The sequence below is a fragment of the Anas platyrhynchos genome, chromosome 5, assembly GCF_047663525.1.
Source record: "Anas platyrhynchos isolate ZD024472 breed Pekin duck chromosome 5, IASCAAS_PekinDuck_T2T, whole genome shotgun sequence".
NCBI classification, from domain to species: Eukaryota; Metazoa; Chordata; class Aves; order Anseriformes; family Anatidae; genus Anas; species Anas platyrhynchos.
In genome coordinates, this window is record NC_092591.1 from 17172776 (window position 1) to 17189632 (window position 16857).

Genomic DNA, 16857 nt, shown 5'->3' on the forward strand with positions numbered 1-16857 from the left:
TTTATCCTCTATGTAGATAAAGGACCTTAAACAAGAAAATGATCACCTTAATCAAGTGGTATCATCTCTGAGACAAAGATCTCAAGTAAGCAGTGAGGCAAGAGTGAAAGATATTGAAAAAGAAAACAAGATCCTCCATGAAACGGTTACAGAAACTAGTACCAAACTGAACAAGTTGGAATTTGAGAAGAAACAATTGCAGAAGGATTTGGACCAGGTTAAAGAAAAAGTGGAAAGAGTGGAAGAAATGGAAAAAGAGCTCCATCGTCTGGAGAGGGAGAATGAGCAACTCACAAAGAAGGCAGCAGCAATGAAAATAGTGACAGAGAAAGTCGAAGTTCTTGAGCAGGAAAATGGGAATCTGGAAGTGGAAAATAGGAAACTAAGAAAATCACTGGACACATTACAGAATCTTTCTATCCGTCTTGGGGACTTGGAAAGGGACAATAAGCAATTGGATGAAGAAAATCTGGAGCTTAGGAGAGTGGTGGAGACAATGAGATTTACCAGCACAAAAATGTCACAAATAGAGGCAGAAAATAAAGATTTGCAGAGGGAGAAAGAGGACTTAAGGAAGAATGTAGAAATGTTAAAAGCGTTGAGCAAGAAGTCGGAGAGGCTGGAGCTAAGCTACCAGAGTATCAACTCTGAAAATCAGAGACTTCAGCAAATGCTGGAGAACAGCAACAAAAAGATCCAGGAGCTAGAAAAAGAAGTGCAGGGAATGGAGAATGAAAATCAGGTCCTTCAGAGAAACCTTGAGGAGCTAAAGATTTCTGCCAAACGGCTGGAGAGGTTAGAAAAGGAGAACAAAACCCTAGAACAAGAAGTATCTCAGCTTGAGAAGGACAAAAAAATGCTGGAGAAAGAAACAAAACGGCTTTGGCAACAACTGGAGCTGAAAGATGCCATTTTGGATGACAGTACAGTAAAGCTGGCAGTTGCTGAGAAAGAAAACAAGACACTAGAAAAGGAAATTGCTCGATTCAGAGATTCATCCAATAAGCTGAAAGAATTTGAAAAGGACAATAAAGATCTCATAAAGCAAGCTACAATTGATAAAAGAACACTAGCTACATTGAGAGAGGTAAGCAAAATAATACTACCGTTTTCAGTACCCTTCTGTTCTTTTTCAGCCCTGTGAAGTAGCAAAGAAAGTCATCTGTCCTATGACTGTTTCTTGACAGCCTTACTTGGCGTCACTGGATAGTGTTGCTTTGGAACATGGAACCTTCCAAAAACTACAACGTACCACTTTGTGTCCACAAACAGTGTCTCCAAATGACATCCATCTTCATGCAGAGCAGGGTGTTAACACAGCTCCCAATTTGTAGCTGTAACCAATGACTTCGATGCTTTCTCAAATTCTGACTTCAAAATTGTTTGCTTACATGAGAGCTTCCAGTAAGGGAGATGGACTCTTAACCTTAGAAATGAGAGCACTTGTTGAGGATATATTAACATCCCAATTCTAAAACAGACATAGCTGGGACAAGACCTGTCCCAGGTGACCAACCTGACCTTTTCAGTAACAGCTGCACCGAGCTTTGCTTTACATTTTCCTACAGAGTGAAAGCATCCTAAGCAGCTCTGTTGTTAAGCAGCAGTGATCTCTTCCAGCAGCCCTTTCCACTTCAGCATGCAGCATTCACAATTTTCTTAGTAGTCATCTTTTAAAAAACACACGGTTCACATTAGGACCTTGACAAACTGATAGTGTGTGTGTCAGAGCCTGCCACTTTGTAGATGGCCTGTGAGCCGATACAGGTTATTGCAGCTTTCTCTTATGGCCTGCTGCTGTCCTAGCAGAAATGGGATTCCCTGTGAAAGAACGTTCAAATGAAAATTGTCAGTGCTACAGCACCTCAGTGAAATGAGTAAGTTTAGTAAGGCTAATGCAATTACTTGGAGATTTCCTTTGCGTTTAGTTTTTGAAGCAGTAGTGTAATTTCCAGGATGAAAAAAAAAAGTTATCAGAAATATTTTAAACAGTCGCGAGTTGTTTCTATCTAGTTTTCCTTAAAAATACATAGAATAATAGCTTTTCTGAGAAGACATCTTTTTAATTTTTCCCTTCTCAGACATCTGCAGACTTCCAGTGATGCAGCACACGCATAAGCATATCTTCTCCTTTTCTCACTTATCTTCTACAGATTCTATAGAATGAGCTCATGGATATTCAAGAAGGGACCTGTTTTTAGACTATAAACTAACATTGACCTTAGCATTTTTCCTTGCCATTTAAACATGTTGGCTAAATTTGTGATAGCACAGAACTGTTGACTACTTACAGTTTGTTTACTTTTTTGTATTTCTAGTATTACCTTTTTGTTTGTTCTGCTCTTGCTTCTGTTTGATATTCAAGATTATCTTTTCTTACTTGAAGTGCTTCAGTAATTTTGTTGTCCTTTCCCCATGCCTTGTTTAAGAAAACTTTTGAACAGAAATATGAGGAGTGTAGATCTTCATGATACCTTTGCATTTCAGAAAATTTTGAACATCTGTAACATTGGAACTTGGCAATGCACCAAAAATGATCTGTCCTTTTTAAACAGGTTGGCTGGTACTATGTCTTTTAAGGTTATTTCCACACAAAGCACTTTTATGGCGTAAAAGCAAAGCATTGCCCATACCATCTTGTAGGGCTCTGTCAAATGCCCTTCCCATATGACTTCTCTTTCTAGTTCTGCTTAAGTTTCTTTAAGAAACCTAAACAAAACCAGAATGCACCCATACTTACTAGAGTAAGTACCAAGTGGAGAACTGCAGTCTCCAGAGCTGTCCTGTCACATACGCAGCAATATAATTATGGTTTTATAATTTTGCCAGTGATTTTCCATATGTCAAAAAGTCAGAGTCGGTAGTGGAAATGTGTAAGTCCCTTGGTGACGAATCTTAACCATGTTATCTCAAGAAATTTCCATACTGAAGTCCTGTCACTTCTGTGTGTGTGTGCCAGCCTAGGCTGGACTTCTGGCAGGGCTTTTCATCCTAGTTTCTGGCTGGACTCAGAGAGGTGGGAACTCCCTCTGCTGGTGCTGTGTTCCCTGTCCTGTACACATCCCATCTGCTGGCAGGTGGGCAGGATGTCTCCTGTCTGGTACATGTCCCTTTTTTTTTTTTTTTTTGGCAGATGGGCAGGATGCACGTGTTGGCAGAAGTAATTCAGTACAGTGAGCGAGACAAAGCTCAAAGATAGCGTTCTTCAGATTTATTCTGAGTAAGATATAAATAAAAGCAATCAGTTTAATCCAGCCTACAGCTGGCACTGATGAAGAATTTTAACTGAGCTTCTTGGGACTAGGATTTTATCCAATGACTTTTTAGTATCCTTTAAAAAAATCTATTGTGCTAGATAATTATCACTATCCTTTGCAGAGGAACTAATCGTTTAGTCCTGTTACAGGATTTGGTTCTGGAGAAGCTGAAGAGTCAACAGTTGTCTAGTGAGCTGGACAAACTGAGCCAGGAACTGGAGAAGATAGGATTGAGCAAAGATCTGCTGCTACAAGATGACAATGGCAATGATGACACGTGAGGAAACTGAGCTCTTCTTGTCATTCTTTTGACTCTGCAGGCTTTTCCTCGGCCAAACTCTTAGGCCCTTTGCCTTTTGATTCAATTCTCATCTGTCTCACTTCAGTTACCCTTACTTATTTTGGACATAAAGCATATTTTTCTGTAGCAAGCTTGGCAGTACATTGCAAGCTTTGCCAACCCTTTTCTTGGTAGGAAGGAAGAAATGTCATTCTGTCTCCATATCTCCAGTATTATCACAGTACCCTTGTAGAGCAGCTGGGTAGCTATTCTAACAATCCACTGCGTAGATTCCTCCTGGTATTCTCTTTACAGGTAAGAATAGTGTATAAGAGTAGTCAGGCATTGGAATGGGTTGCCCAGGGAAGTGGTGGAGTCACCATTCCTGGGGTTGTTTAAGGAAAGTTAGGACCTGGTGCTTAGGGACATGGTTTAGTGGGTGACATTGGTAGTAGGGTGATGGTTGGACCAGATGATCTTGGAGGTCTTTTCAAGCCCTAACAATTCTATGATTGTAACTGTCCATTAGTTGGTGTGTGTCATGACTTCAAGTAATTGGTGATCCAACCACCTGTTAATATAAACATAGATGTTGCCTAAGAAATTATTGATCGCAAGCCTTAGAGCCATGAATGAAGAAACTCCAATGACACGTGTACAGGTCTCTTGGGTAAGAGCTAAATAGAGAAGCATACCTATATTGCAGGAATCTTTAGGGACTATTACTGACTTTTCTTCTTGTCCAAAATGTAAAAAAGAGACATGAGAAAAAATTTCTGCAGTGTAATTAAGGGAAAAAATAGAAAAAAATATTCTTAAGTTATGTAGCTCTTAGTTATCTCTATAGGACCATGTTGGTTGTAACCCCTATTCAAATTCCTAAAGCAGCTTCTCTAGCTATAATATATCAGCAGAGATCTGGAGCAGTAGGTGAAATCGAGTTCCTGAAGCAAACACATGCAATGTAACATATGATGGTATTTGGAATGGATGAAGGCAAAGTCTCCTTTATAGATAGTGGCTCATTTCACAGTGGTAGATATTGGAAAGCTATTCTCATGTCTTTCAGGAAATACAAGATTCTGGAGAGCAAAACTGAATCAGCACTAAAAACAACACTAGCTGTGAAAGACGAAAAGATTGCAATGCTGGAAGCTCAAGTGAAAGACTCCCTGAACTTGAACCAGCAGTTACAGAATGATCTAAATATGGTAAGAGTTGTTCTGCATATTCACATGCATTTCATAACTGAGCAAGAACAAGTTGTCTGTACATTTTTCCCCCACCACATACGCACACTTCCCAAAAAAAACACTTTTTGGCCTAGCTGCTTTCTCTTGTTCCATTCAATATAATGGCACCAATTTCAGCAAAATTACTGGGCTGGGGTCTATGACAGAAGTTTTAAAGGTAAGGACCACCTGCAGATCTCTGTTTCTCCATGTTTTTTCTTTATCACCGTAGTGTTGTTTTTCTGCCTTATGTTCCTCAGCCTATGCTTTCATTAACTGTGCTTTAAACTTCCCACCTAAAACCAGCCTGTTTTGTAGGTGACAGTGAGCATGAGTCATAAGGCACCTGACTGGAAGCCATGGACATGGATTTCTCTACCTGTCTGTGTCTCAGCTTCCCCGTTTGTGAAGTGAGGGGAACGATTCTTGAATCCCTTTAAGTGCCTACAGTTAAAGAGAAGAACTTCGCATCCTACATTCATTCATGTAAAATCCCACTGTTAAACCAGTAGTGAAGGTTGTTCCTTGTTGGCTTATGCAGGTAAAGAAGGAATTTGATGCGCTTAAGCAGACTCAACAGGATGGGCAGCATACTCAGAATTCACTGAGGTATTCTACAGAGAAACTCATTCCCAACCACCAGATGAATGACAAATTGGAAACAGGACACCGAGAAGCTACCATGGAGCTGCTGAAACTGAAAGACAGGGCAATTGAACTGGAAAGGAATGTAAGCCTTCTATTTCCTGTTATCCCTCAGACTTCTCTTGTGACCATGAGTGGGTTGTTGGGACCTGGCTTTCTGAGTTTACAGGAATCTGGTGGGGTTTTCTGGAGCACCTAACAAATTCCTCTGGTATCTCTCAGGGCTGTGTGGAACTTTAATGTCTTGTATTATATCTCCACTTGGACAAATCCTGGGTGTATCATCTGTCCTGTCTCCATTTAACACTAGGAAGAGTCTGCTTTTTTATATTTATTGCAGAATGATTGTCACTAATTCTCATCTTTGATAGGACTATAAATGATCAGGACAGCCATTTCAGTTCTTCCTGTTATCCCCTTCATATCCCAATCTCCCTTTCAGAATGCAGCTCTGCATACTGAGAAGCAGTTGCTTAAAGAACAACTGAAGCATTTGGAAACACAGAATGTCTCCTTCAACAATCAGATCCTGACACTACAGAAGCAAAACATCTTCCTTCAGGAACACAATACTGCCTTGCAGACGCAGACAGCCAAACTCCAGGTCAGGACAACCTTGTACTCCTGTGCCAGGAGACTGGATTGCAGTCTAGTAGATTGACTAGTAGTGTGGAGAAGATAAGAGCTGACAAGAAAATATTTATATTGGTAGGCTAATGTAGTAATGTAAAGATGAGGTCCATAAGGAGGAGCTTAAATTGAGATCTAAATTTCTCTCAGCTAGGAGGGAAATTGAATCTACAGCTACTATATGGACTTTTATTTATTAAAAATGTAGTTATTTCGAAAGAAATTCTTAAATTAGTTAAATCAAAAGAAATGATGCAGCAAAATCGAAATGTGTTATTTCAGAAGCTACCCTAAAATAAGATATATGCTGTTTATTCTGTTAATGCCATGTCTATAAAAGAGCTTGGAAGAAATGGAAAGAGAACACAAGTCATATTGTCATATCCAAAGAGGCATTGTAAGAATGGGTTCTGATCACAAGTTTCAGATTTTCAGATAAACAGACAAAATATGTAATTTGAGAAAGAGAACAGTTTTAAAGATTAGCTCTCATGTTTATATTATGTGGATTTCCCTTTTTTCTTCAAGCTTTTCAGCTTGCATGTTCTCAGAGTGCTTGGTCTTTACTTAGCTCTCACTTGCAATTGAAGTTTACAAGCGACATATAAAATCAGTGCACCCACCTATCTACTGAAATCAGGCTTGTTCTGAAGTGCTGCTACCATAAACAACGGTGCAGCTGATTTTGTTGAGTTTGGGTGAAATTACATTTTCATTACTGGTACATAAATGTGGAGTAACTTGAGCTTTTGTACCTTATTGTTAGAGATACAGTTAAGATGTGAGTATTCCAGCTCATCTGGGTCTTTAGCCTCAAGTTCTTCTGCTAGTATAACAGTATTGTTCCAGTTAGAAGGTTATCTTGTTATATATCTGACTGCTGCTAACATGTTGCATACTATGTATATATTTATGTATGCACACAGACACACACACTATGGTGTATACTACTAGCAATACTGAAATAATGCCCAAGCGTCCATAGATATGTTAACTATAAAACAATGGATGTATTCTTGATTAATTGTATGCAGGTGTCATGTGCTACTGTACATGTCTGTTGCTTGTACCAGTAGGTGTAAGTAACGTTTGATTTTTATTTGAGAAACTTTAGGTAGAAAATTCAACCCTCAGCTCCCAGAGTGCTTCGCTAATGGCCCAGAATACTTTACTCCAAAATCAGCAGACAGCCAAGGAGAATGAAAATGAAAATCTGCTGAAGCAGAAGGAGCAGCTCAAAGCTGAATATGAATCATTGCTTCAAGACCATGAACACCTTGCTTCATTGCATGAACGGCAGTCTACAGAATACGAAATGCTGATAAACCAGCACAGCTGTCTGAAAACATTGCACAAAAACCTGGATCTGGAACACAAAGGTCTCGGAGAGAGGTATGCTCACTGTTCAGTGCAGTTGTGTAGCTGGAATGTATCTGTGTTACGATGTTAGTCGTAAGTTTTGGTCTCTAATTAGAAACAGAAACTACTGTTTTATTAGAGTAAGTTGTTCCTTTGAAAAAGTGTTGTCTTGTTCTTGCCATCATTAGGAGATCAGATGAAAATACTTGAAAAGCTGTGGATATCAGGCCTTTGAAGGTAGCAGACCACAGATGACTGATGATACTTAGTGAATGTGCTTGGGTCTTGGGGATGCTTAGTCAGAAGTAACTTAAATCCCTTTGCTACATTTAAGGATCTACATTATCATAACATACAGCCTTTAAAAAGTTTTCCTGATCTACCAGGAGATATTTTTTGTAGTCATACAGTGAGATCTGTAAGTCAGCTGGGTAAGAGTACCTAAGTACAAGCTTCTTGGAGAACAGTATAAATCATTGAGGATAGTGTGTGCGTTCAACCTCATGACAAAGGAGGCTCTCTGATGGAAGCTGTATTGGGCTGGTTCTGAGAGGGTGGTATATTATTATTTCTTTTTTCTTGTTCTTACAGTCTAAAGCTTTTCCTTCAGGCCCTTCAGTTGAATTGTGAAATCAGACAATTTGTGTATTATTTAGTCACTAGTTACTGTTATTTTCTAACAGTTGTTCATGGATTGAACAATATAAATAATGTACCACAACATGAATGCCACTCTACTTTAAAACTTAAAAAAAAATAAGAATAATAAAAAAATCAGTGGTCTCCCTCAAAATATCTGTATTGAGATTCAGTTTCTGTGCAAGACCACAGGTTGGGTTCATAGCAAGTCAATGGTGATCTTTGAGAGTGGATGAAAACCTGGTGCTAAGTGTTTCTTTCTCAAACACAAAGGAGTGGGCACTATAATGTGCAATAGATTTTTGATGAAGTATAGAAGTGAACCTGTTGTGGTTAAAGTGTCCATCAGGGCTGTGTGACAGGACAGCTGCTTGGCTGTCAACTAAATGAGCTGTAAGTGACTACACAGACCTCGTTGCTGCTTACCAAGTCTCTCAGGCTGATTAATGGATCTCTTTGATGCAGGCGTTGCTTAAGATTGTCATGCTGCGGTGTGTAGAGGCATTTCACTGGATTCCTTCTTTCATTGATGAGTACTGACTATTACCAGCTCCAACCTAAGGAAAAAGTGGTTTTCTAAAAACAGGTTATCTCTAGTGATAAGTGGTCAGATCACCATCGTAAACGTTAACAGTTTGGACTTCGTTACTGAGATGTGACTGTCAGTGAGAGATGTCCCAGGGGAGCAGATGGTGACCTTTTGTGTATTCAGAGCAGGTTGATTTTGACAGTTTTGAGTGCAGTGTCTTCCTCAGCAGGTCAGTCTCAAAAGATACTTGTCAAGGTGATCTGTCCAAGGACAGCCTGTGTCTCCATGTCTCCATTTGGCTGGCAGGAAGAAGAGACAAGACACTTCTTTTTTTTCTTCTTCCTTTTTTTTTTTTTTTTTTTTTTTTTTAAATAATGTTCTATATGCAGTTCAGCTGGGTGAAAGGGACAGAGGGGAGGAAGTTAGAAGAACAGCTGTGAGAAAACCACTTTTGTCTGCCACACTGGAGCATTTAATTGCTAAGATGAAACCTCTCACATGTAACCTTCAGCTAGAATGCACCACCTGCTAAATTTTCCTAGTGCAGTGCAGCTGAGAAGTTTGTTTTTGCAGTGTCAGAGACTGAAGTTCTCTGAGGTTTTGCTTGTCCCATCCCCAGGATACTAGTTTTCCTCAGTTGGTGACAGCTTGCAATCATGGTTCTGTTACTTACGGCAAAATTGCACTCCTGCACAGACTTGGGACTGCACCTCATGTCATAAGAAAGCAACTTCAGTTAGCTTTTGGACTCCCAGCTCTGCGTAGGCTAATGTCAGTGAGGTTAGTGTAGGTCGTGCTGATGCATTCTAACCACAGTCAGAATATTTTCTGCACCTGAGCAAACTTCATTAAACCTCCGTCGGCTGTGTCTGCATAATACTAGCCCTGCAGTGTGGATTTAGTAATGGGTTGTGTGAAATGGCCTGTCCTAGCCCAGCAAACCACAGATATGTGGGTTTGACTTAGAAAGGAAAAGAGAGTTAGTATATTAGGACCGTTTACCATTAATAGCAGTTTCTTGACTGCGATGTTGGGCTGACTGTCTCAGCCAGCACAGAAAGGCTGGACTCTTTTGCCTGCATTTTTTTAAATTGCTTTACATATTGTACATTACTAAGGGAAGGTAATAACTTACTAACTGCAATTGATTGGCAGATGCTTGAGCATTTCTTTGTGGCTTACTCTGGAGAGCTCTGTAATCCTGCAGAGGTACTGGAAAAATTCATCTCACTGGAATAACAGAATTCCTGCTGTGCAAGGTTACGTATTGCAGGGCTATGTTACCAATGCTGGCTGGTAATTATATTTATGGCTTCCCCTTGCTACTTGTTTTTTTATCATAGCTGAGCGTTTTTTTTTTAAAGTTTTCTCAGTCACAGACACCCACCATCAGTATTTTCTACTAACAAAGCAGCTGAAAGAGTGAAAACCAAAAGGATTAAAGGAATATGATTTCTCAAGTCCAGGAATGGACTGTGTCAGAGATGAAGTGCACATATAAGAACATGTTTTAACAAACCTTCCCATATGCCTGGGACTGATGCTTAAAGAAATGGCAGGAGTGTGAGTGTTGAATAGCCTACAGGCTGGTGTACCTTTCCTGGTGGTAAAGCTTGTCAGGTGGCACAAGTCCTGCTCGAACACTCCATACTGAATCTGGAATACAGATAACATTTTGCTTGGGGATTTCACTAGGACTCCAGAGATGCAGAACCACTTGCATTTTTGCAGACAGGCTCATGTTTCTTACCTGTCCCTAGCATTTAGCGAAGCAGCTGTAGTCTACCTCAGGAGCTCTCATGCTCAAAGGCAACATGTAGGTGTGGGCCAAGCTGGTAAAACTGGACCAGTATACTGCTTCCCTCTAAGTAGCCCTCATTAAAAACAGACTGCTTGGATAAAAATGAACAGAGTAGCCCTATCAGAGGGAAATGGCGAAAGAATTCACAACACAGTTTCTACAGAGGCAACCACAGTGATCTCTGCCAAGAGATAGTGGATTTTGTCTTCGAAGACTCTGGATTGGCACACAGTTTCTTAAATCCTTCTGGAGCTGGATGTGAAACCTGCTGCTTTCAGGTTCTTCCATTTGTTGTACAGACATTGAATTTGAAATATCCTGCAGCTGAATGAAGGAAGAACAAATAAATAAGGTTAATTAAACTGCACTGCTGTCACTGGGAATGAATACTAAAAAGCAGCTTTTGTCTGGGAGACAGGTACTTTGCTGTGTGGCCCTTCAATGGGCTGGAATTTGGGGCAGGCTGTAATCTGACCCTGGGATGAAGGGAATGGTAGCCAGAAAGAAAAACAAGTTGGCAAGGGTCAGTGTATTTGGTGCTGTCTGCTGCTTTTGTTTTTAAGTTGTAGTGGCTGCAGAGCAGCCATGCTCTGCATTCATCTCTGCTGAGATGTCAGCAGTTGCTGACTGGACAAGTGCACGTGATGCTTATTTACTCTAGCTTGTTCAAGCATTGCTGTGTCTTCCACCCAGCTGCTGTTTCAGAATTGCCCAAAATGATGCTTCTCCGTGACTGGTGCAGGTGTATCTGCCAGCAGTATTTCAGGGCAATATCTCCTTATCATGCTCACAGAATAATGTGCTGGTGAGTTTAACTCCACTGTTTAACTCCAGTGTCTCCAGTGGTTTTTGCTAGTGTGTGCACTTGGGCACAGAACCTGACAGAGGAACTCACCACAGGAAAAAATCTGGGAAGAGATTGCTCTTTTATAAAGTGGTCTCAATCCACCTCGTTCTGTGCAGCATTTCCTGAATGCAGGCAGCATAGCAGCTCCAAGGAGGCTGAGCCCACCTGATCTGTGCTGTGCCACAGTTAGTTCAGTAGTCCAGAGATGGAAATTTAACACAGAGTTGAAGGCATCTACCCTCTCCATGCATACCTCCCTGTTCTCAAGGATTTTTATATAAATTGTATGTACGTGGATAACAGTGGAGGCCCTGTGAGTGGTGGCCTGGACGTGATCAGCAGTCTTGCTCTTGGATTTCTCAAAAGAAAACACACAGAGACACTCAAGCAGGTAGCTTAACCTCTGCCTGAAGGTGTTTTGTTGTCGCCTCTTGCTGATATGTCCTCACCATGTCTGGAGTATGCAGGAGATGATTACCTATGCGGTATGTTACTACCTATTTATATAACCCAGTAGGCATTAAGTTACTCATTTCCCTGCTTTCTTCTTGCTTTTTGGCTGATGCTTTCTGCTTTTCAGTCATGGTCTTGAAACGCGTCACTGACAGTTACTTGTGAGTGGGATTCCAGTTCAATGGTGAAGTTTCTGCTTACCCTGGAGATTCAAATGCTTTTAATGAAATGGTCAGAATCTGGAAATGAATAAGGTTCTGACAATTGTGTTTTGATTTGTTTAAAAATGTATTTTTTTTCCAAGAGCTTCCCAGTAGACTTGTAGATTAAGCTGAATTTCCATGCATACTGGGGAATTCTTCAGTCTTGGTAAATCTTTGACCACAAAAATTTGTACAAAACCAAGCAGAAAGGAAAAAATGTTGTTTGTCGTATCACCTACTCAAAAATCTTAAACTAGAAGAAGAAAAATGTGTAAAACAGAGCAGAGATTATGCTACTTCTCTTTTGTAGATACAACAGTTTAATGAAACACAAGGCAGAACTGGAAGAGTTGGAAATAGTCCTAAAAAACGAGAGAGAGGTTCTGCAACAAGAGAGGAGATCAAATGCAATAACCACTGGGGAAAATCAGAAGCTGAGGGAGGAGTTGGACAGGTATGGCTCCCTTGCTAAATCCTTTTATATATAAATGAGAAGTCAGTTCTGAAAAATACACTGCTGTTTTGCTGTGTTAGCTGTAGCTCCAGAATGCCTTCATTAATGTGTCTGTTAATGTTTCCTTATTTTCTATATTGTTTATTTTTATTTAACGTGTTTTAGATTATCACCTTCATGGACAATGTCAACAAATACTGTTAACTGATGGCCTGATCCTGAGTCTTTTGCTTATTCAAAATAAGATCCCACTTCTGGTCCCATTCACAGGTGTTTCTGTAATGAGGTATTTCCAACACCTGTCTTTAAGTAGAACTACAAATACACAAAACGCAGTAATATCTAGAGTTGTGTGAAATGGTTCCTACCCATTTTTTTTCCTCACAAGACAAACTGTATCATGTCTTTTACACAATATGCTGTAGTTCTAGGAGTTGATGTAGCTGCTTATACTCTGCTGCCAAGAAAAAGCTGCTATTTGTTAATATTTGAAAGAGATTTAATTTTTTATATTAAAAATATGCTTAATGGTTCATATGATCGGTGGTAACTGTTAACTCATGCCAAAATCCCTTATTGAGGTAGCACCCAAATTTACAAAATGTGACAGCAAAATGTACCCTCACATTCCTACTTGGCTCTAGCCGACACCATTGGTTCAGAGACATTTTTGATACTACAAAGGTATTTTGAGAAAAAGTTTGGTATGCATAAGGGGTCAAAGTCGTATCAAGTTCAAACAGTGCCAGATGGAATCACATTTAAAAATCTCACGTTCAGTTCAGTCACAAAGGTTTCAGATGCTGTCCCAGTTGTACTGTATCTTAAAACACCGCTGAGCTCTGCAAACATGTTTCCTTGAGCTTCCTGTTTTCAACCCAGTTTCTCTAGAAACAAGGACAGGTGTTGCAAAATGTTATTTGCAAAGCTGTAAGGCTTAGCTGGTCTGTCAGCAAATACAGAACTTAACCATTTTAGTTTATCAATATTTAAAATTGTATGCCTTCATGATTAGTAGACATTTTTAGATTTACCAAAAGGTATAAAGGAATGCTGTTGTCTCATTTACAACATTACGATGTCATATTTATGCTCATAGAAGACATTCTTGCTCTTATTTCATGAATGAAGAAAAGGAATCTGTTAATTTTCTTCATTTGTGCCAAATAGAGCTGCCTTTGTATCAAAATGCTTTTAAGTGCACCATGCTTCAGAAGTTCATTATGCGTTCATTACATATCAAGGAAATAGCAGATGCATTTTTCATCTATTTTAATCTATTTTCTTTTAATTCTATTGCAGATTTAAAATATTTTGTAATTCTATTACAACTTTTCAATAAACTCTCATTACTTGCTCAGAGTAAAAATGTTTTTAGGAGTCTTTGGAACTCAGTTACAGCTGCACACTTACAGTGTAGTCTTTGAATGTGAGGTACTTTGTATGAAGTGTTCTTCATAAGTCTGCTGGCTTTTTTGTGTTTAGGGTGAATTTCTTGCACAGCCAACTAAAGGCAGAGTATGAAGGGCTGCATTCACACACTAAAGAGCTGAAAACTTCCTTGAACAACTCTCAGCTAGAGTTGAATCGTTGGCAGGCTCGCTATGATGAGCTGAAAGAACAGCACCAGTCCATGGATATCTCTCTGACCAAGCTGGACAACCACTGTGAGGTGAGTAGCTATAGGTACTCCAGCTGCTGGATTTCTGTTAGAGTGCTGACGTCCAGTGTGTGAAGTTCTTGGTAAATGATATATACAAAGCCAAGCCATGGGTTTGTAATGGCACCTTCATATACTTTAAAGTTTATCAATTTATATCCTAAGTTGCTGTGTTATTTGTGTTAGCTTAGTTGTGGTGCACCTTCAGGGAAGCCAACTGCAGAGAAGAGATTCATCTGTCTGTCTTGTTTAATAGCTGCTGTCACGTCTAAAGGGAAATCTGGAAGAAGAGAACCATCATCTTCTGAGTCAGATTCAGATGCTGAGCCAGCAGAATCAGATGTTACTGGAGCAGAACATGGAGAACAAGGAGCAATATCATGAAGAACAGAAACAGTACATGTAAGAAAACAGAATTGTGAAGCATGAAGAAGTCTTTTAGACAAGCAGAATACTAATCATCTATCAGTAGAAGAAGGACTAGCAGGGGGATGATCTATCTACTTGATATATATCTAGAGAGGGGGACGTTTAAGAGAGAGATGTGATGGGGAGGCGCTACAAAATTTCCACATAAGGATGTTCAGGAGACACCTGTACAAGCACAGCTCTTTTCAAATAATATAGATGAACCCATGTGGAAAACTTAGCTTTCAAAGGTGGAATGCTAGACCCATTGATGTTTCTCAAATGGTTCTGAAGAACTTGGAAAATAGCTGAATTGCAGCAGAAATGTAGTCATATTAGAATATCATAAATCTACTGTTACTTTTTCAACTTTCATGCTTGTTGCACAAAAGTCACTGACTCAGCACCAAATTTGATAGGCTTTTGCATTTACCCTCTCTAAATAGTGAAATGAGCTCAATAGTGTTCTGAAGCTTATGTGGCAGGAAGGTATTTCATTCTCAGTGGTCTTTTGCTGCTCTTGGTCTTCAGGGTTTTGTTTGTGCTGAATTTCATCCAGATAACTCAGAACGTGCTTTTTTTTTTTTCCTCACAGTGATAAATTAAATGCCTTAAAGAGACACAAGGAAAAACTTGAAGAGAAAATAATGGATCAGTACAAGTTTTATGATCCTGCTCCAAAAAAGTAAGTCCCATTTGGTTTCAGTTCTGCTATTGATTTTGTGAGGGCGAGAAGGGCTCTCCATAGTGGGAGATAATTGAAATTTCATCTTAATTAAGGACAAACAGTGTCAAATCCACTTCTTTCTTTACTCTTATTCCACAAACTGTTCCCAGAAGCTGCAGCCATGCTTTAGGTTGTTTTAATAGAGAGCGCAGAGCCTTAACAGTGGTCCTGCGTTTTATTACTGGAATCTGAAATGGTGTTAGTTGGAAAAGAGTCACTTTGCCCTGCTGTACATCATGTTGTCGCTAGTAGGCTGACCACAGTGATTTGAACTGGTACATGTCCGAAGAGATGAAGACTCACCCTTTCACTTTTTAGGAAGGTGAAATTTCTCTGGGATTGTTTTGTTTTAAATTTGCATTGCAGCACAGTAGTTAACCTACATAGATCCAAAGCTCAGTGATGGACTTGACTTAAACCTGTAACTGAAAGAAGCAAAGGCTTGTGCATATCAGAAGGTATTGGTTTCTGTGCTTTCAATTCAGAATGATCCCAACAGAAATATATGAGAGTCCATTTTATCAGTAACTATGGCATATGAAACTGTTAGGTGAAATACTGTGCACAGATGTATAGATAGGATTTGTGGGATTGTAGAGGAAGGGACTACAGGAGAGACTAAGAAGCTTCAGTGTTGATAGGTCATTCATTCCTAGTGCTAAAATGATTCTTGAGCTGGTGGTCAAGTAGGAATTGGAAGTTCTTGCTAAAGCCTTAGAATATCGTAGGTTGCTGCCACCAGCTCTGAATTCATGGAGGGTGTAAGATACTGGATCCTCATAAGTAGTAATCTGTCATGCTTCTCAAAACTCCCACTAGGGGACAGTCTTGCTGTCTATTACAAAACAGCCTCTTGCAGGTGTTTTGAAACTGCTTTATCACCAAGGCTGGATTAACATCCCAGGAAAACGCAGGGACCCTATATAGTGACTAAGCAGCAGTAGGACCTTCAAGAGCTGCTGTTCCATAGAGTATATCAGTCCATCAGAGAGAAAACATATATATTAACAACAACAAAACAAAAAAAAAACAACCATAATTCCACCATAAACAGATCTAACTGATACCCTTAGCAAGAGGAAGAATTTGTCCTTAAAGCAGTTTTCATTATTTAGTCTGTTCTTGTAATAGACCTTTTCATACAGTTGAAATATCTTGGTGTGGGTTCATATGTGTAATTTAGGTTTCTAGCAGAGGGAATAGTTGTTTTTCCTAAAAAAAAAAAAAAATCATGCTCAAGAAATACTTCTATAAAATTATTTTGACTTTGAGAGAGAATCAGATCAGAAGCTTCTGTGGAATTCACGTTGTGGCTTTCCAACCAGTTAAAAGCAAAAGTATAGCATGATGGCTTTAGCATAGCTGTAAATTTCTTAGTGTATTTCATATAGTGTTTTGAATCTCACTCACAAAACATGCTTCATTAGGAAAAACCACTGGATTGGAGCCAGAGCCTTAGTCAAACTAATCAAGCCAAAGAAGGAGACTGCAAGGGAGCGGTTGAAATCAGCAGCAGAGAGTCCTCCGTGGCATCCTGAATCCCCAGAGACAGTAAATTCACCAACTGCTTCCCAAAGACTGAAACATCAACAAGAGTCTCAGGATAACACCTCTCAAGGGTCAAACTCTATGGAAGAGAGAGAGAACCCTGCAGGTTCTTCAAATAAAGGTAAACAATGCCCAGCCAGAATTAATGAGCTGAACAGTATGTTTTTGGTCTAAGGTACAGGATA

The 16857-nt window shown here is 39.6% G+C and overlaps 1 protein-coding gene across 4 annotated transcripts in view; it reads left to right on the forward strand.

The window, feature by feature from the left end:
- Positions 1-16857, forward strand: part of CCDC88C (coiled-coil domain containing 88C) — a 91793-nt gene that overhangs the window by 63957 nt on the left and 10979 nt on the right. For all 4 annotated transcript variants that reach the window (XM_038180263.2, XM_027459250.3, XM_027459248.3 and 1 more), the window contains exons 15-25: positions 17-1087; positions 3407-3534; positions 4607-4748; positions 5311-5499; positions 5857-6018; positions 7159-7436; positions 12186-12329; positions 13815-14001; positions 14246-14391; positions 14993-15082; positions 16552-16793. In XM_038180263.2, coding sequence (XP_038036191.2) covers positions 17-1087; positions 3407-3534; positions 4607-4748; positions 5311-5499; positions 5857-6018; positions 7159-7436; positions 12186-12329; positions 13815-14001; positions 14246-14391; positions 14993-15082; positions 16552-16793 — 2779 coding nt within the window. The remainder of the gene's footprint in view (positions 1-16; positions 1088-3406; positions 3535-4606; positions 4749-5310; positions 5500-5856; positions 6019-7158; positions 7437-12185; positions 12330-13814; positions 14002-14245; positions 14392-14992; positions 15083-16551; positions 16794-16857) is intronic.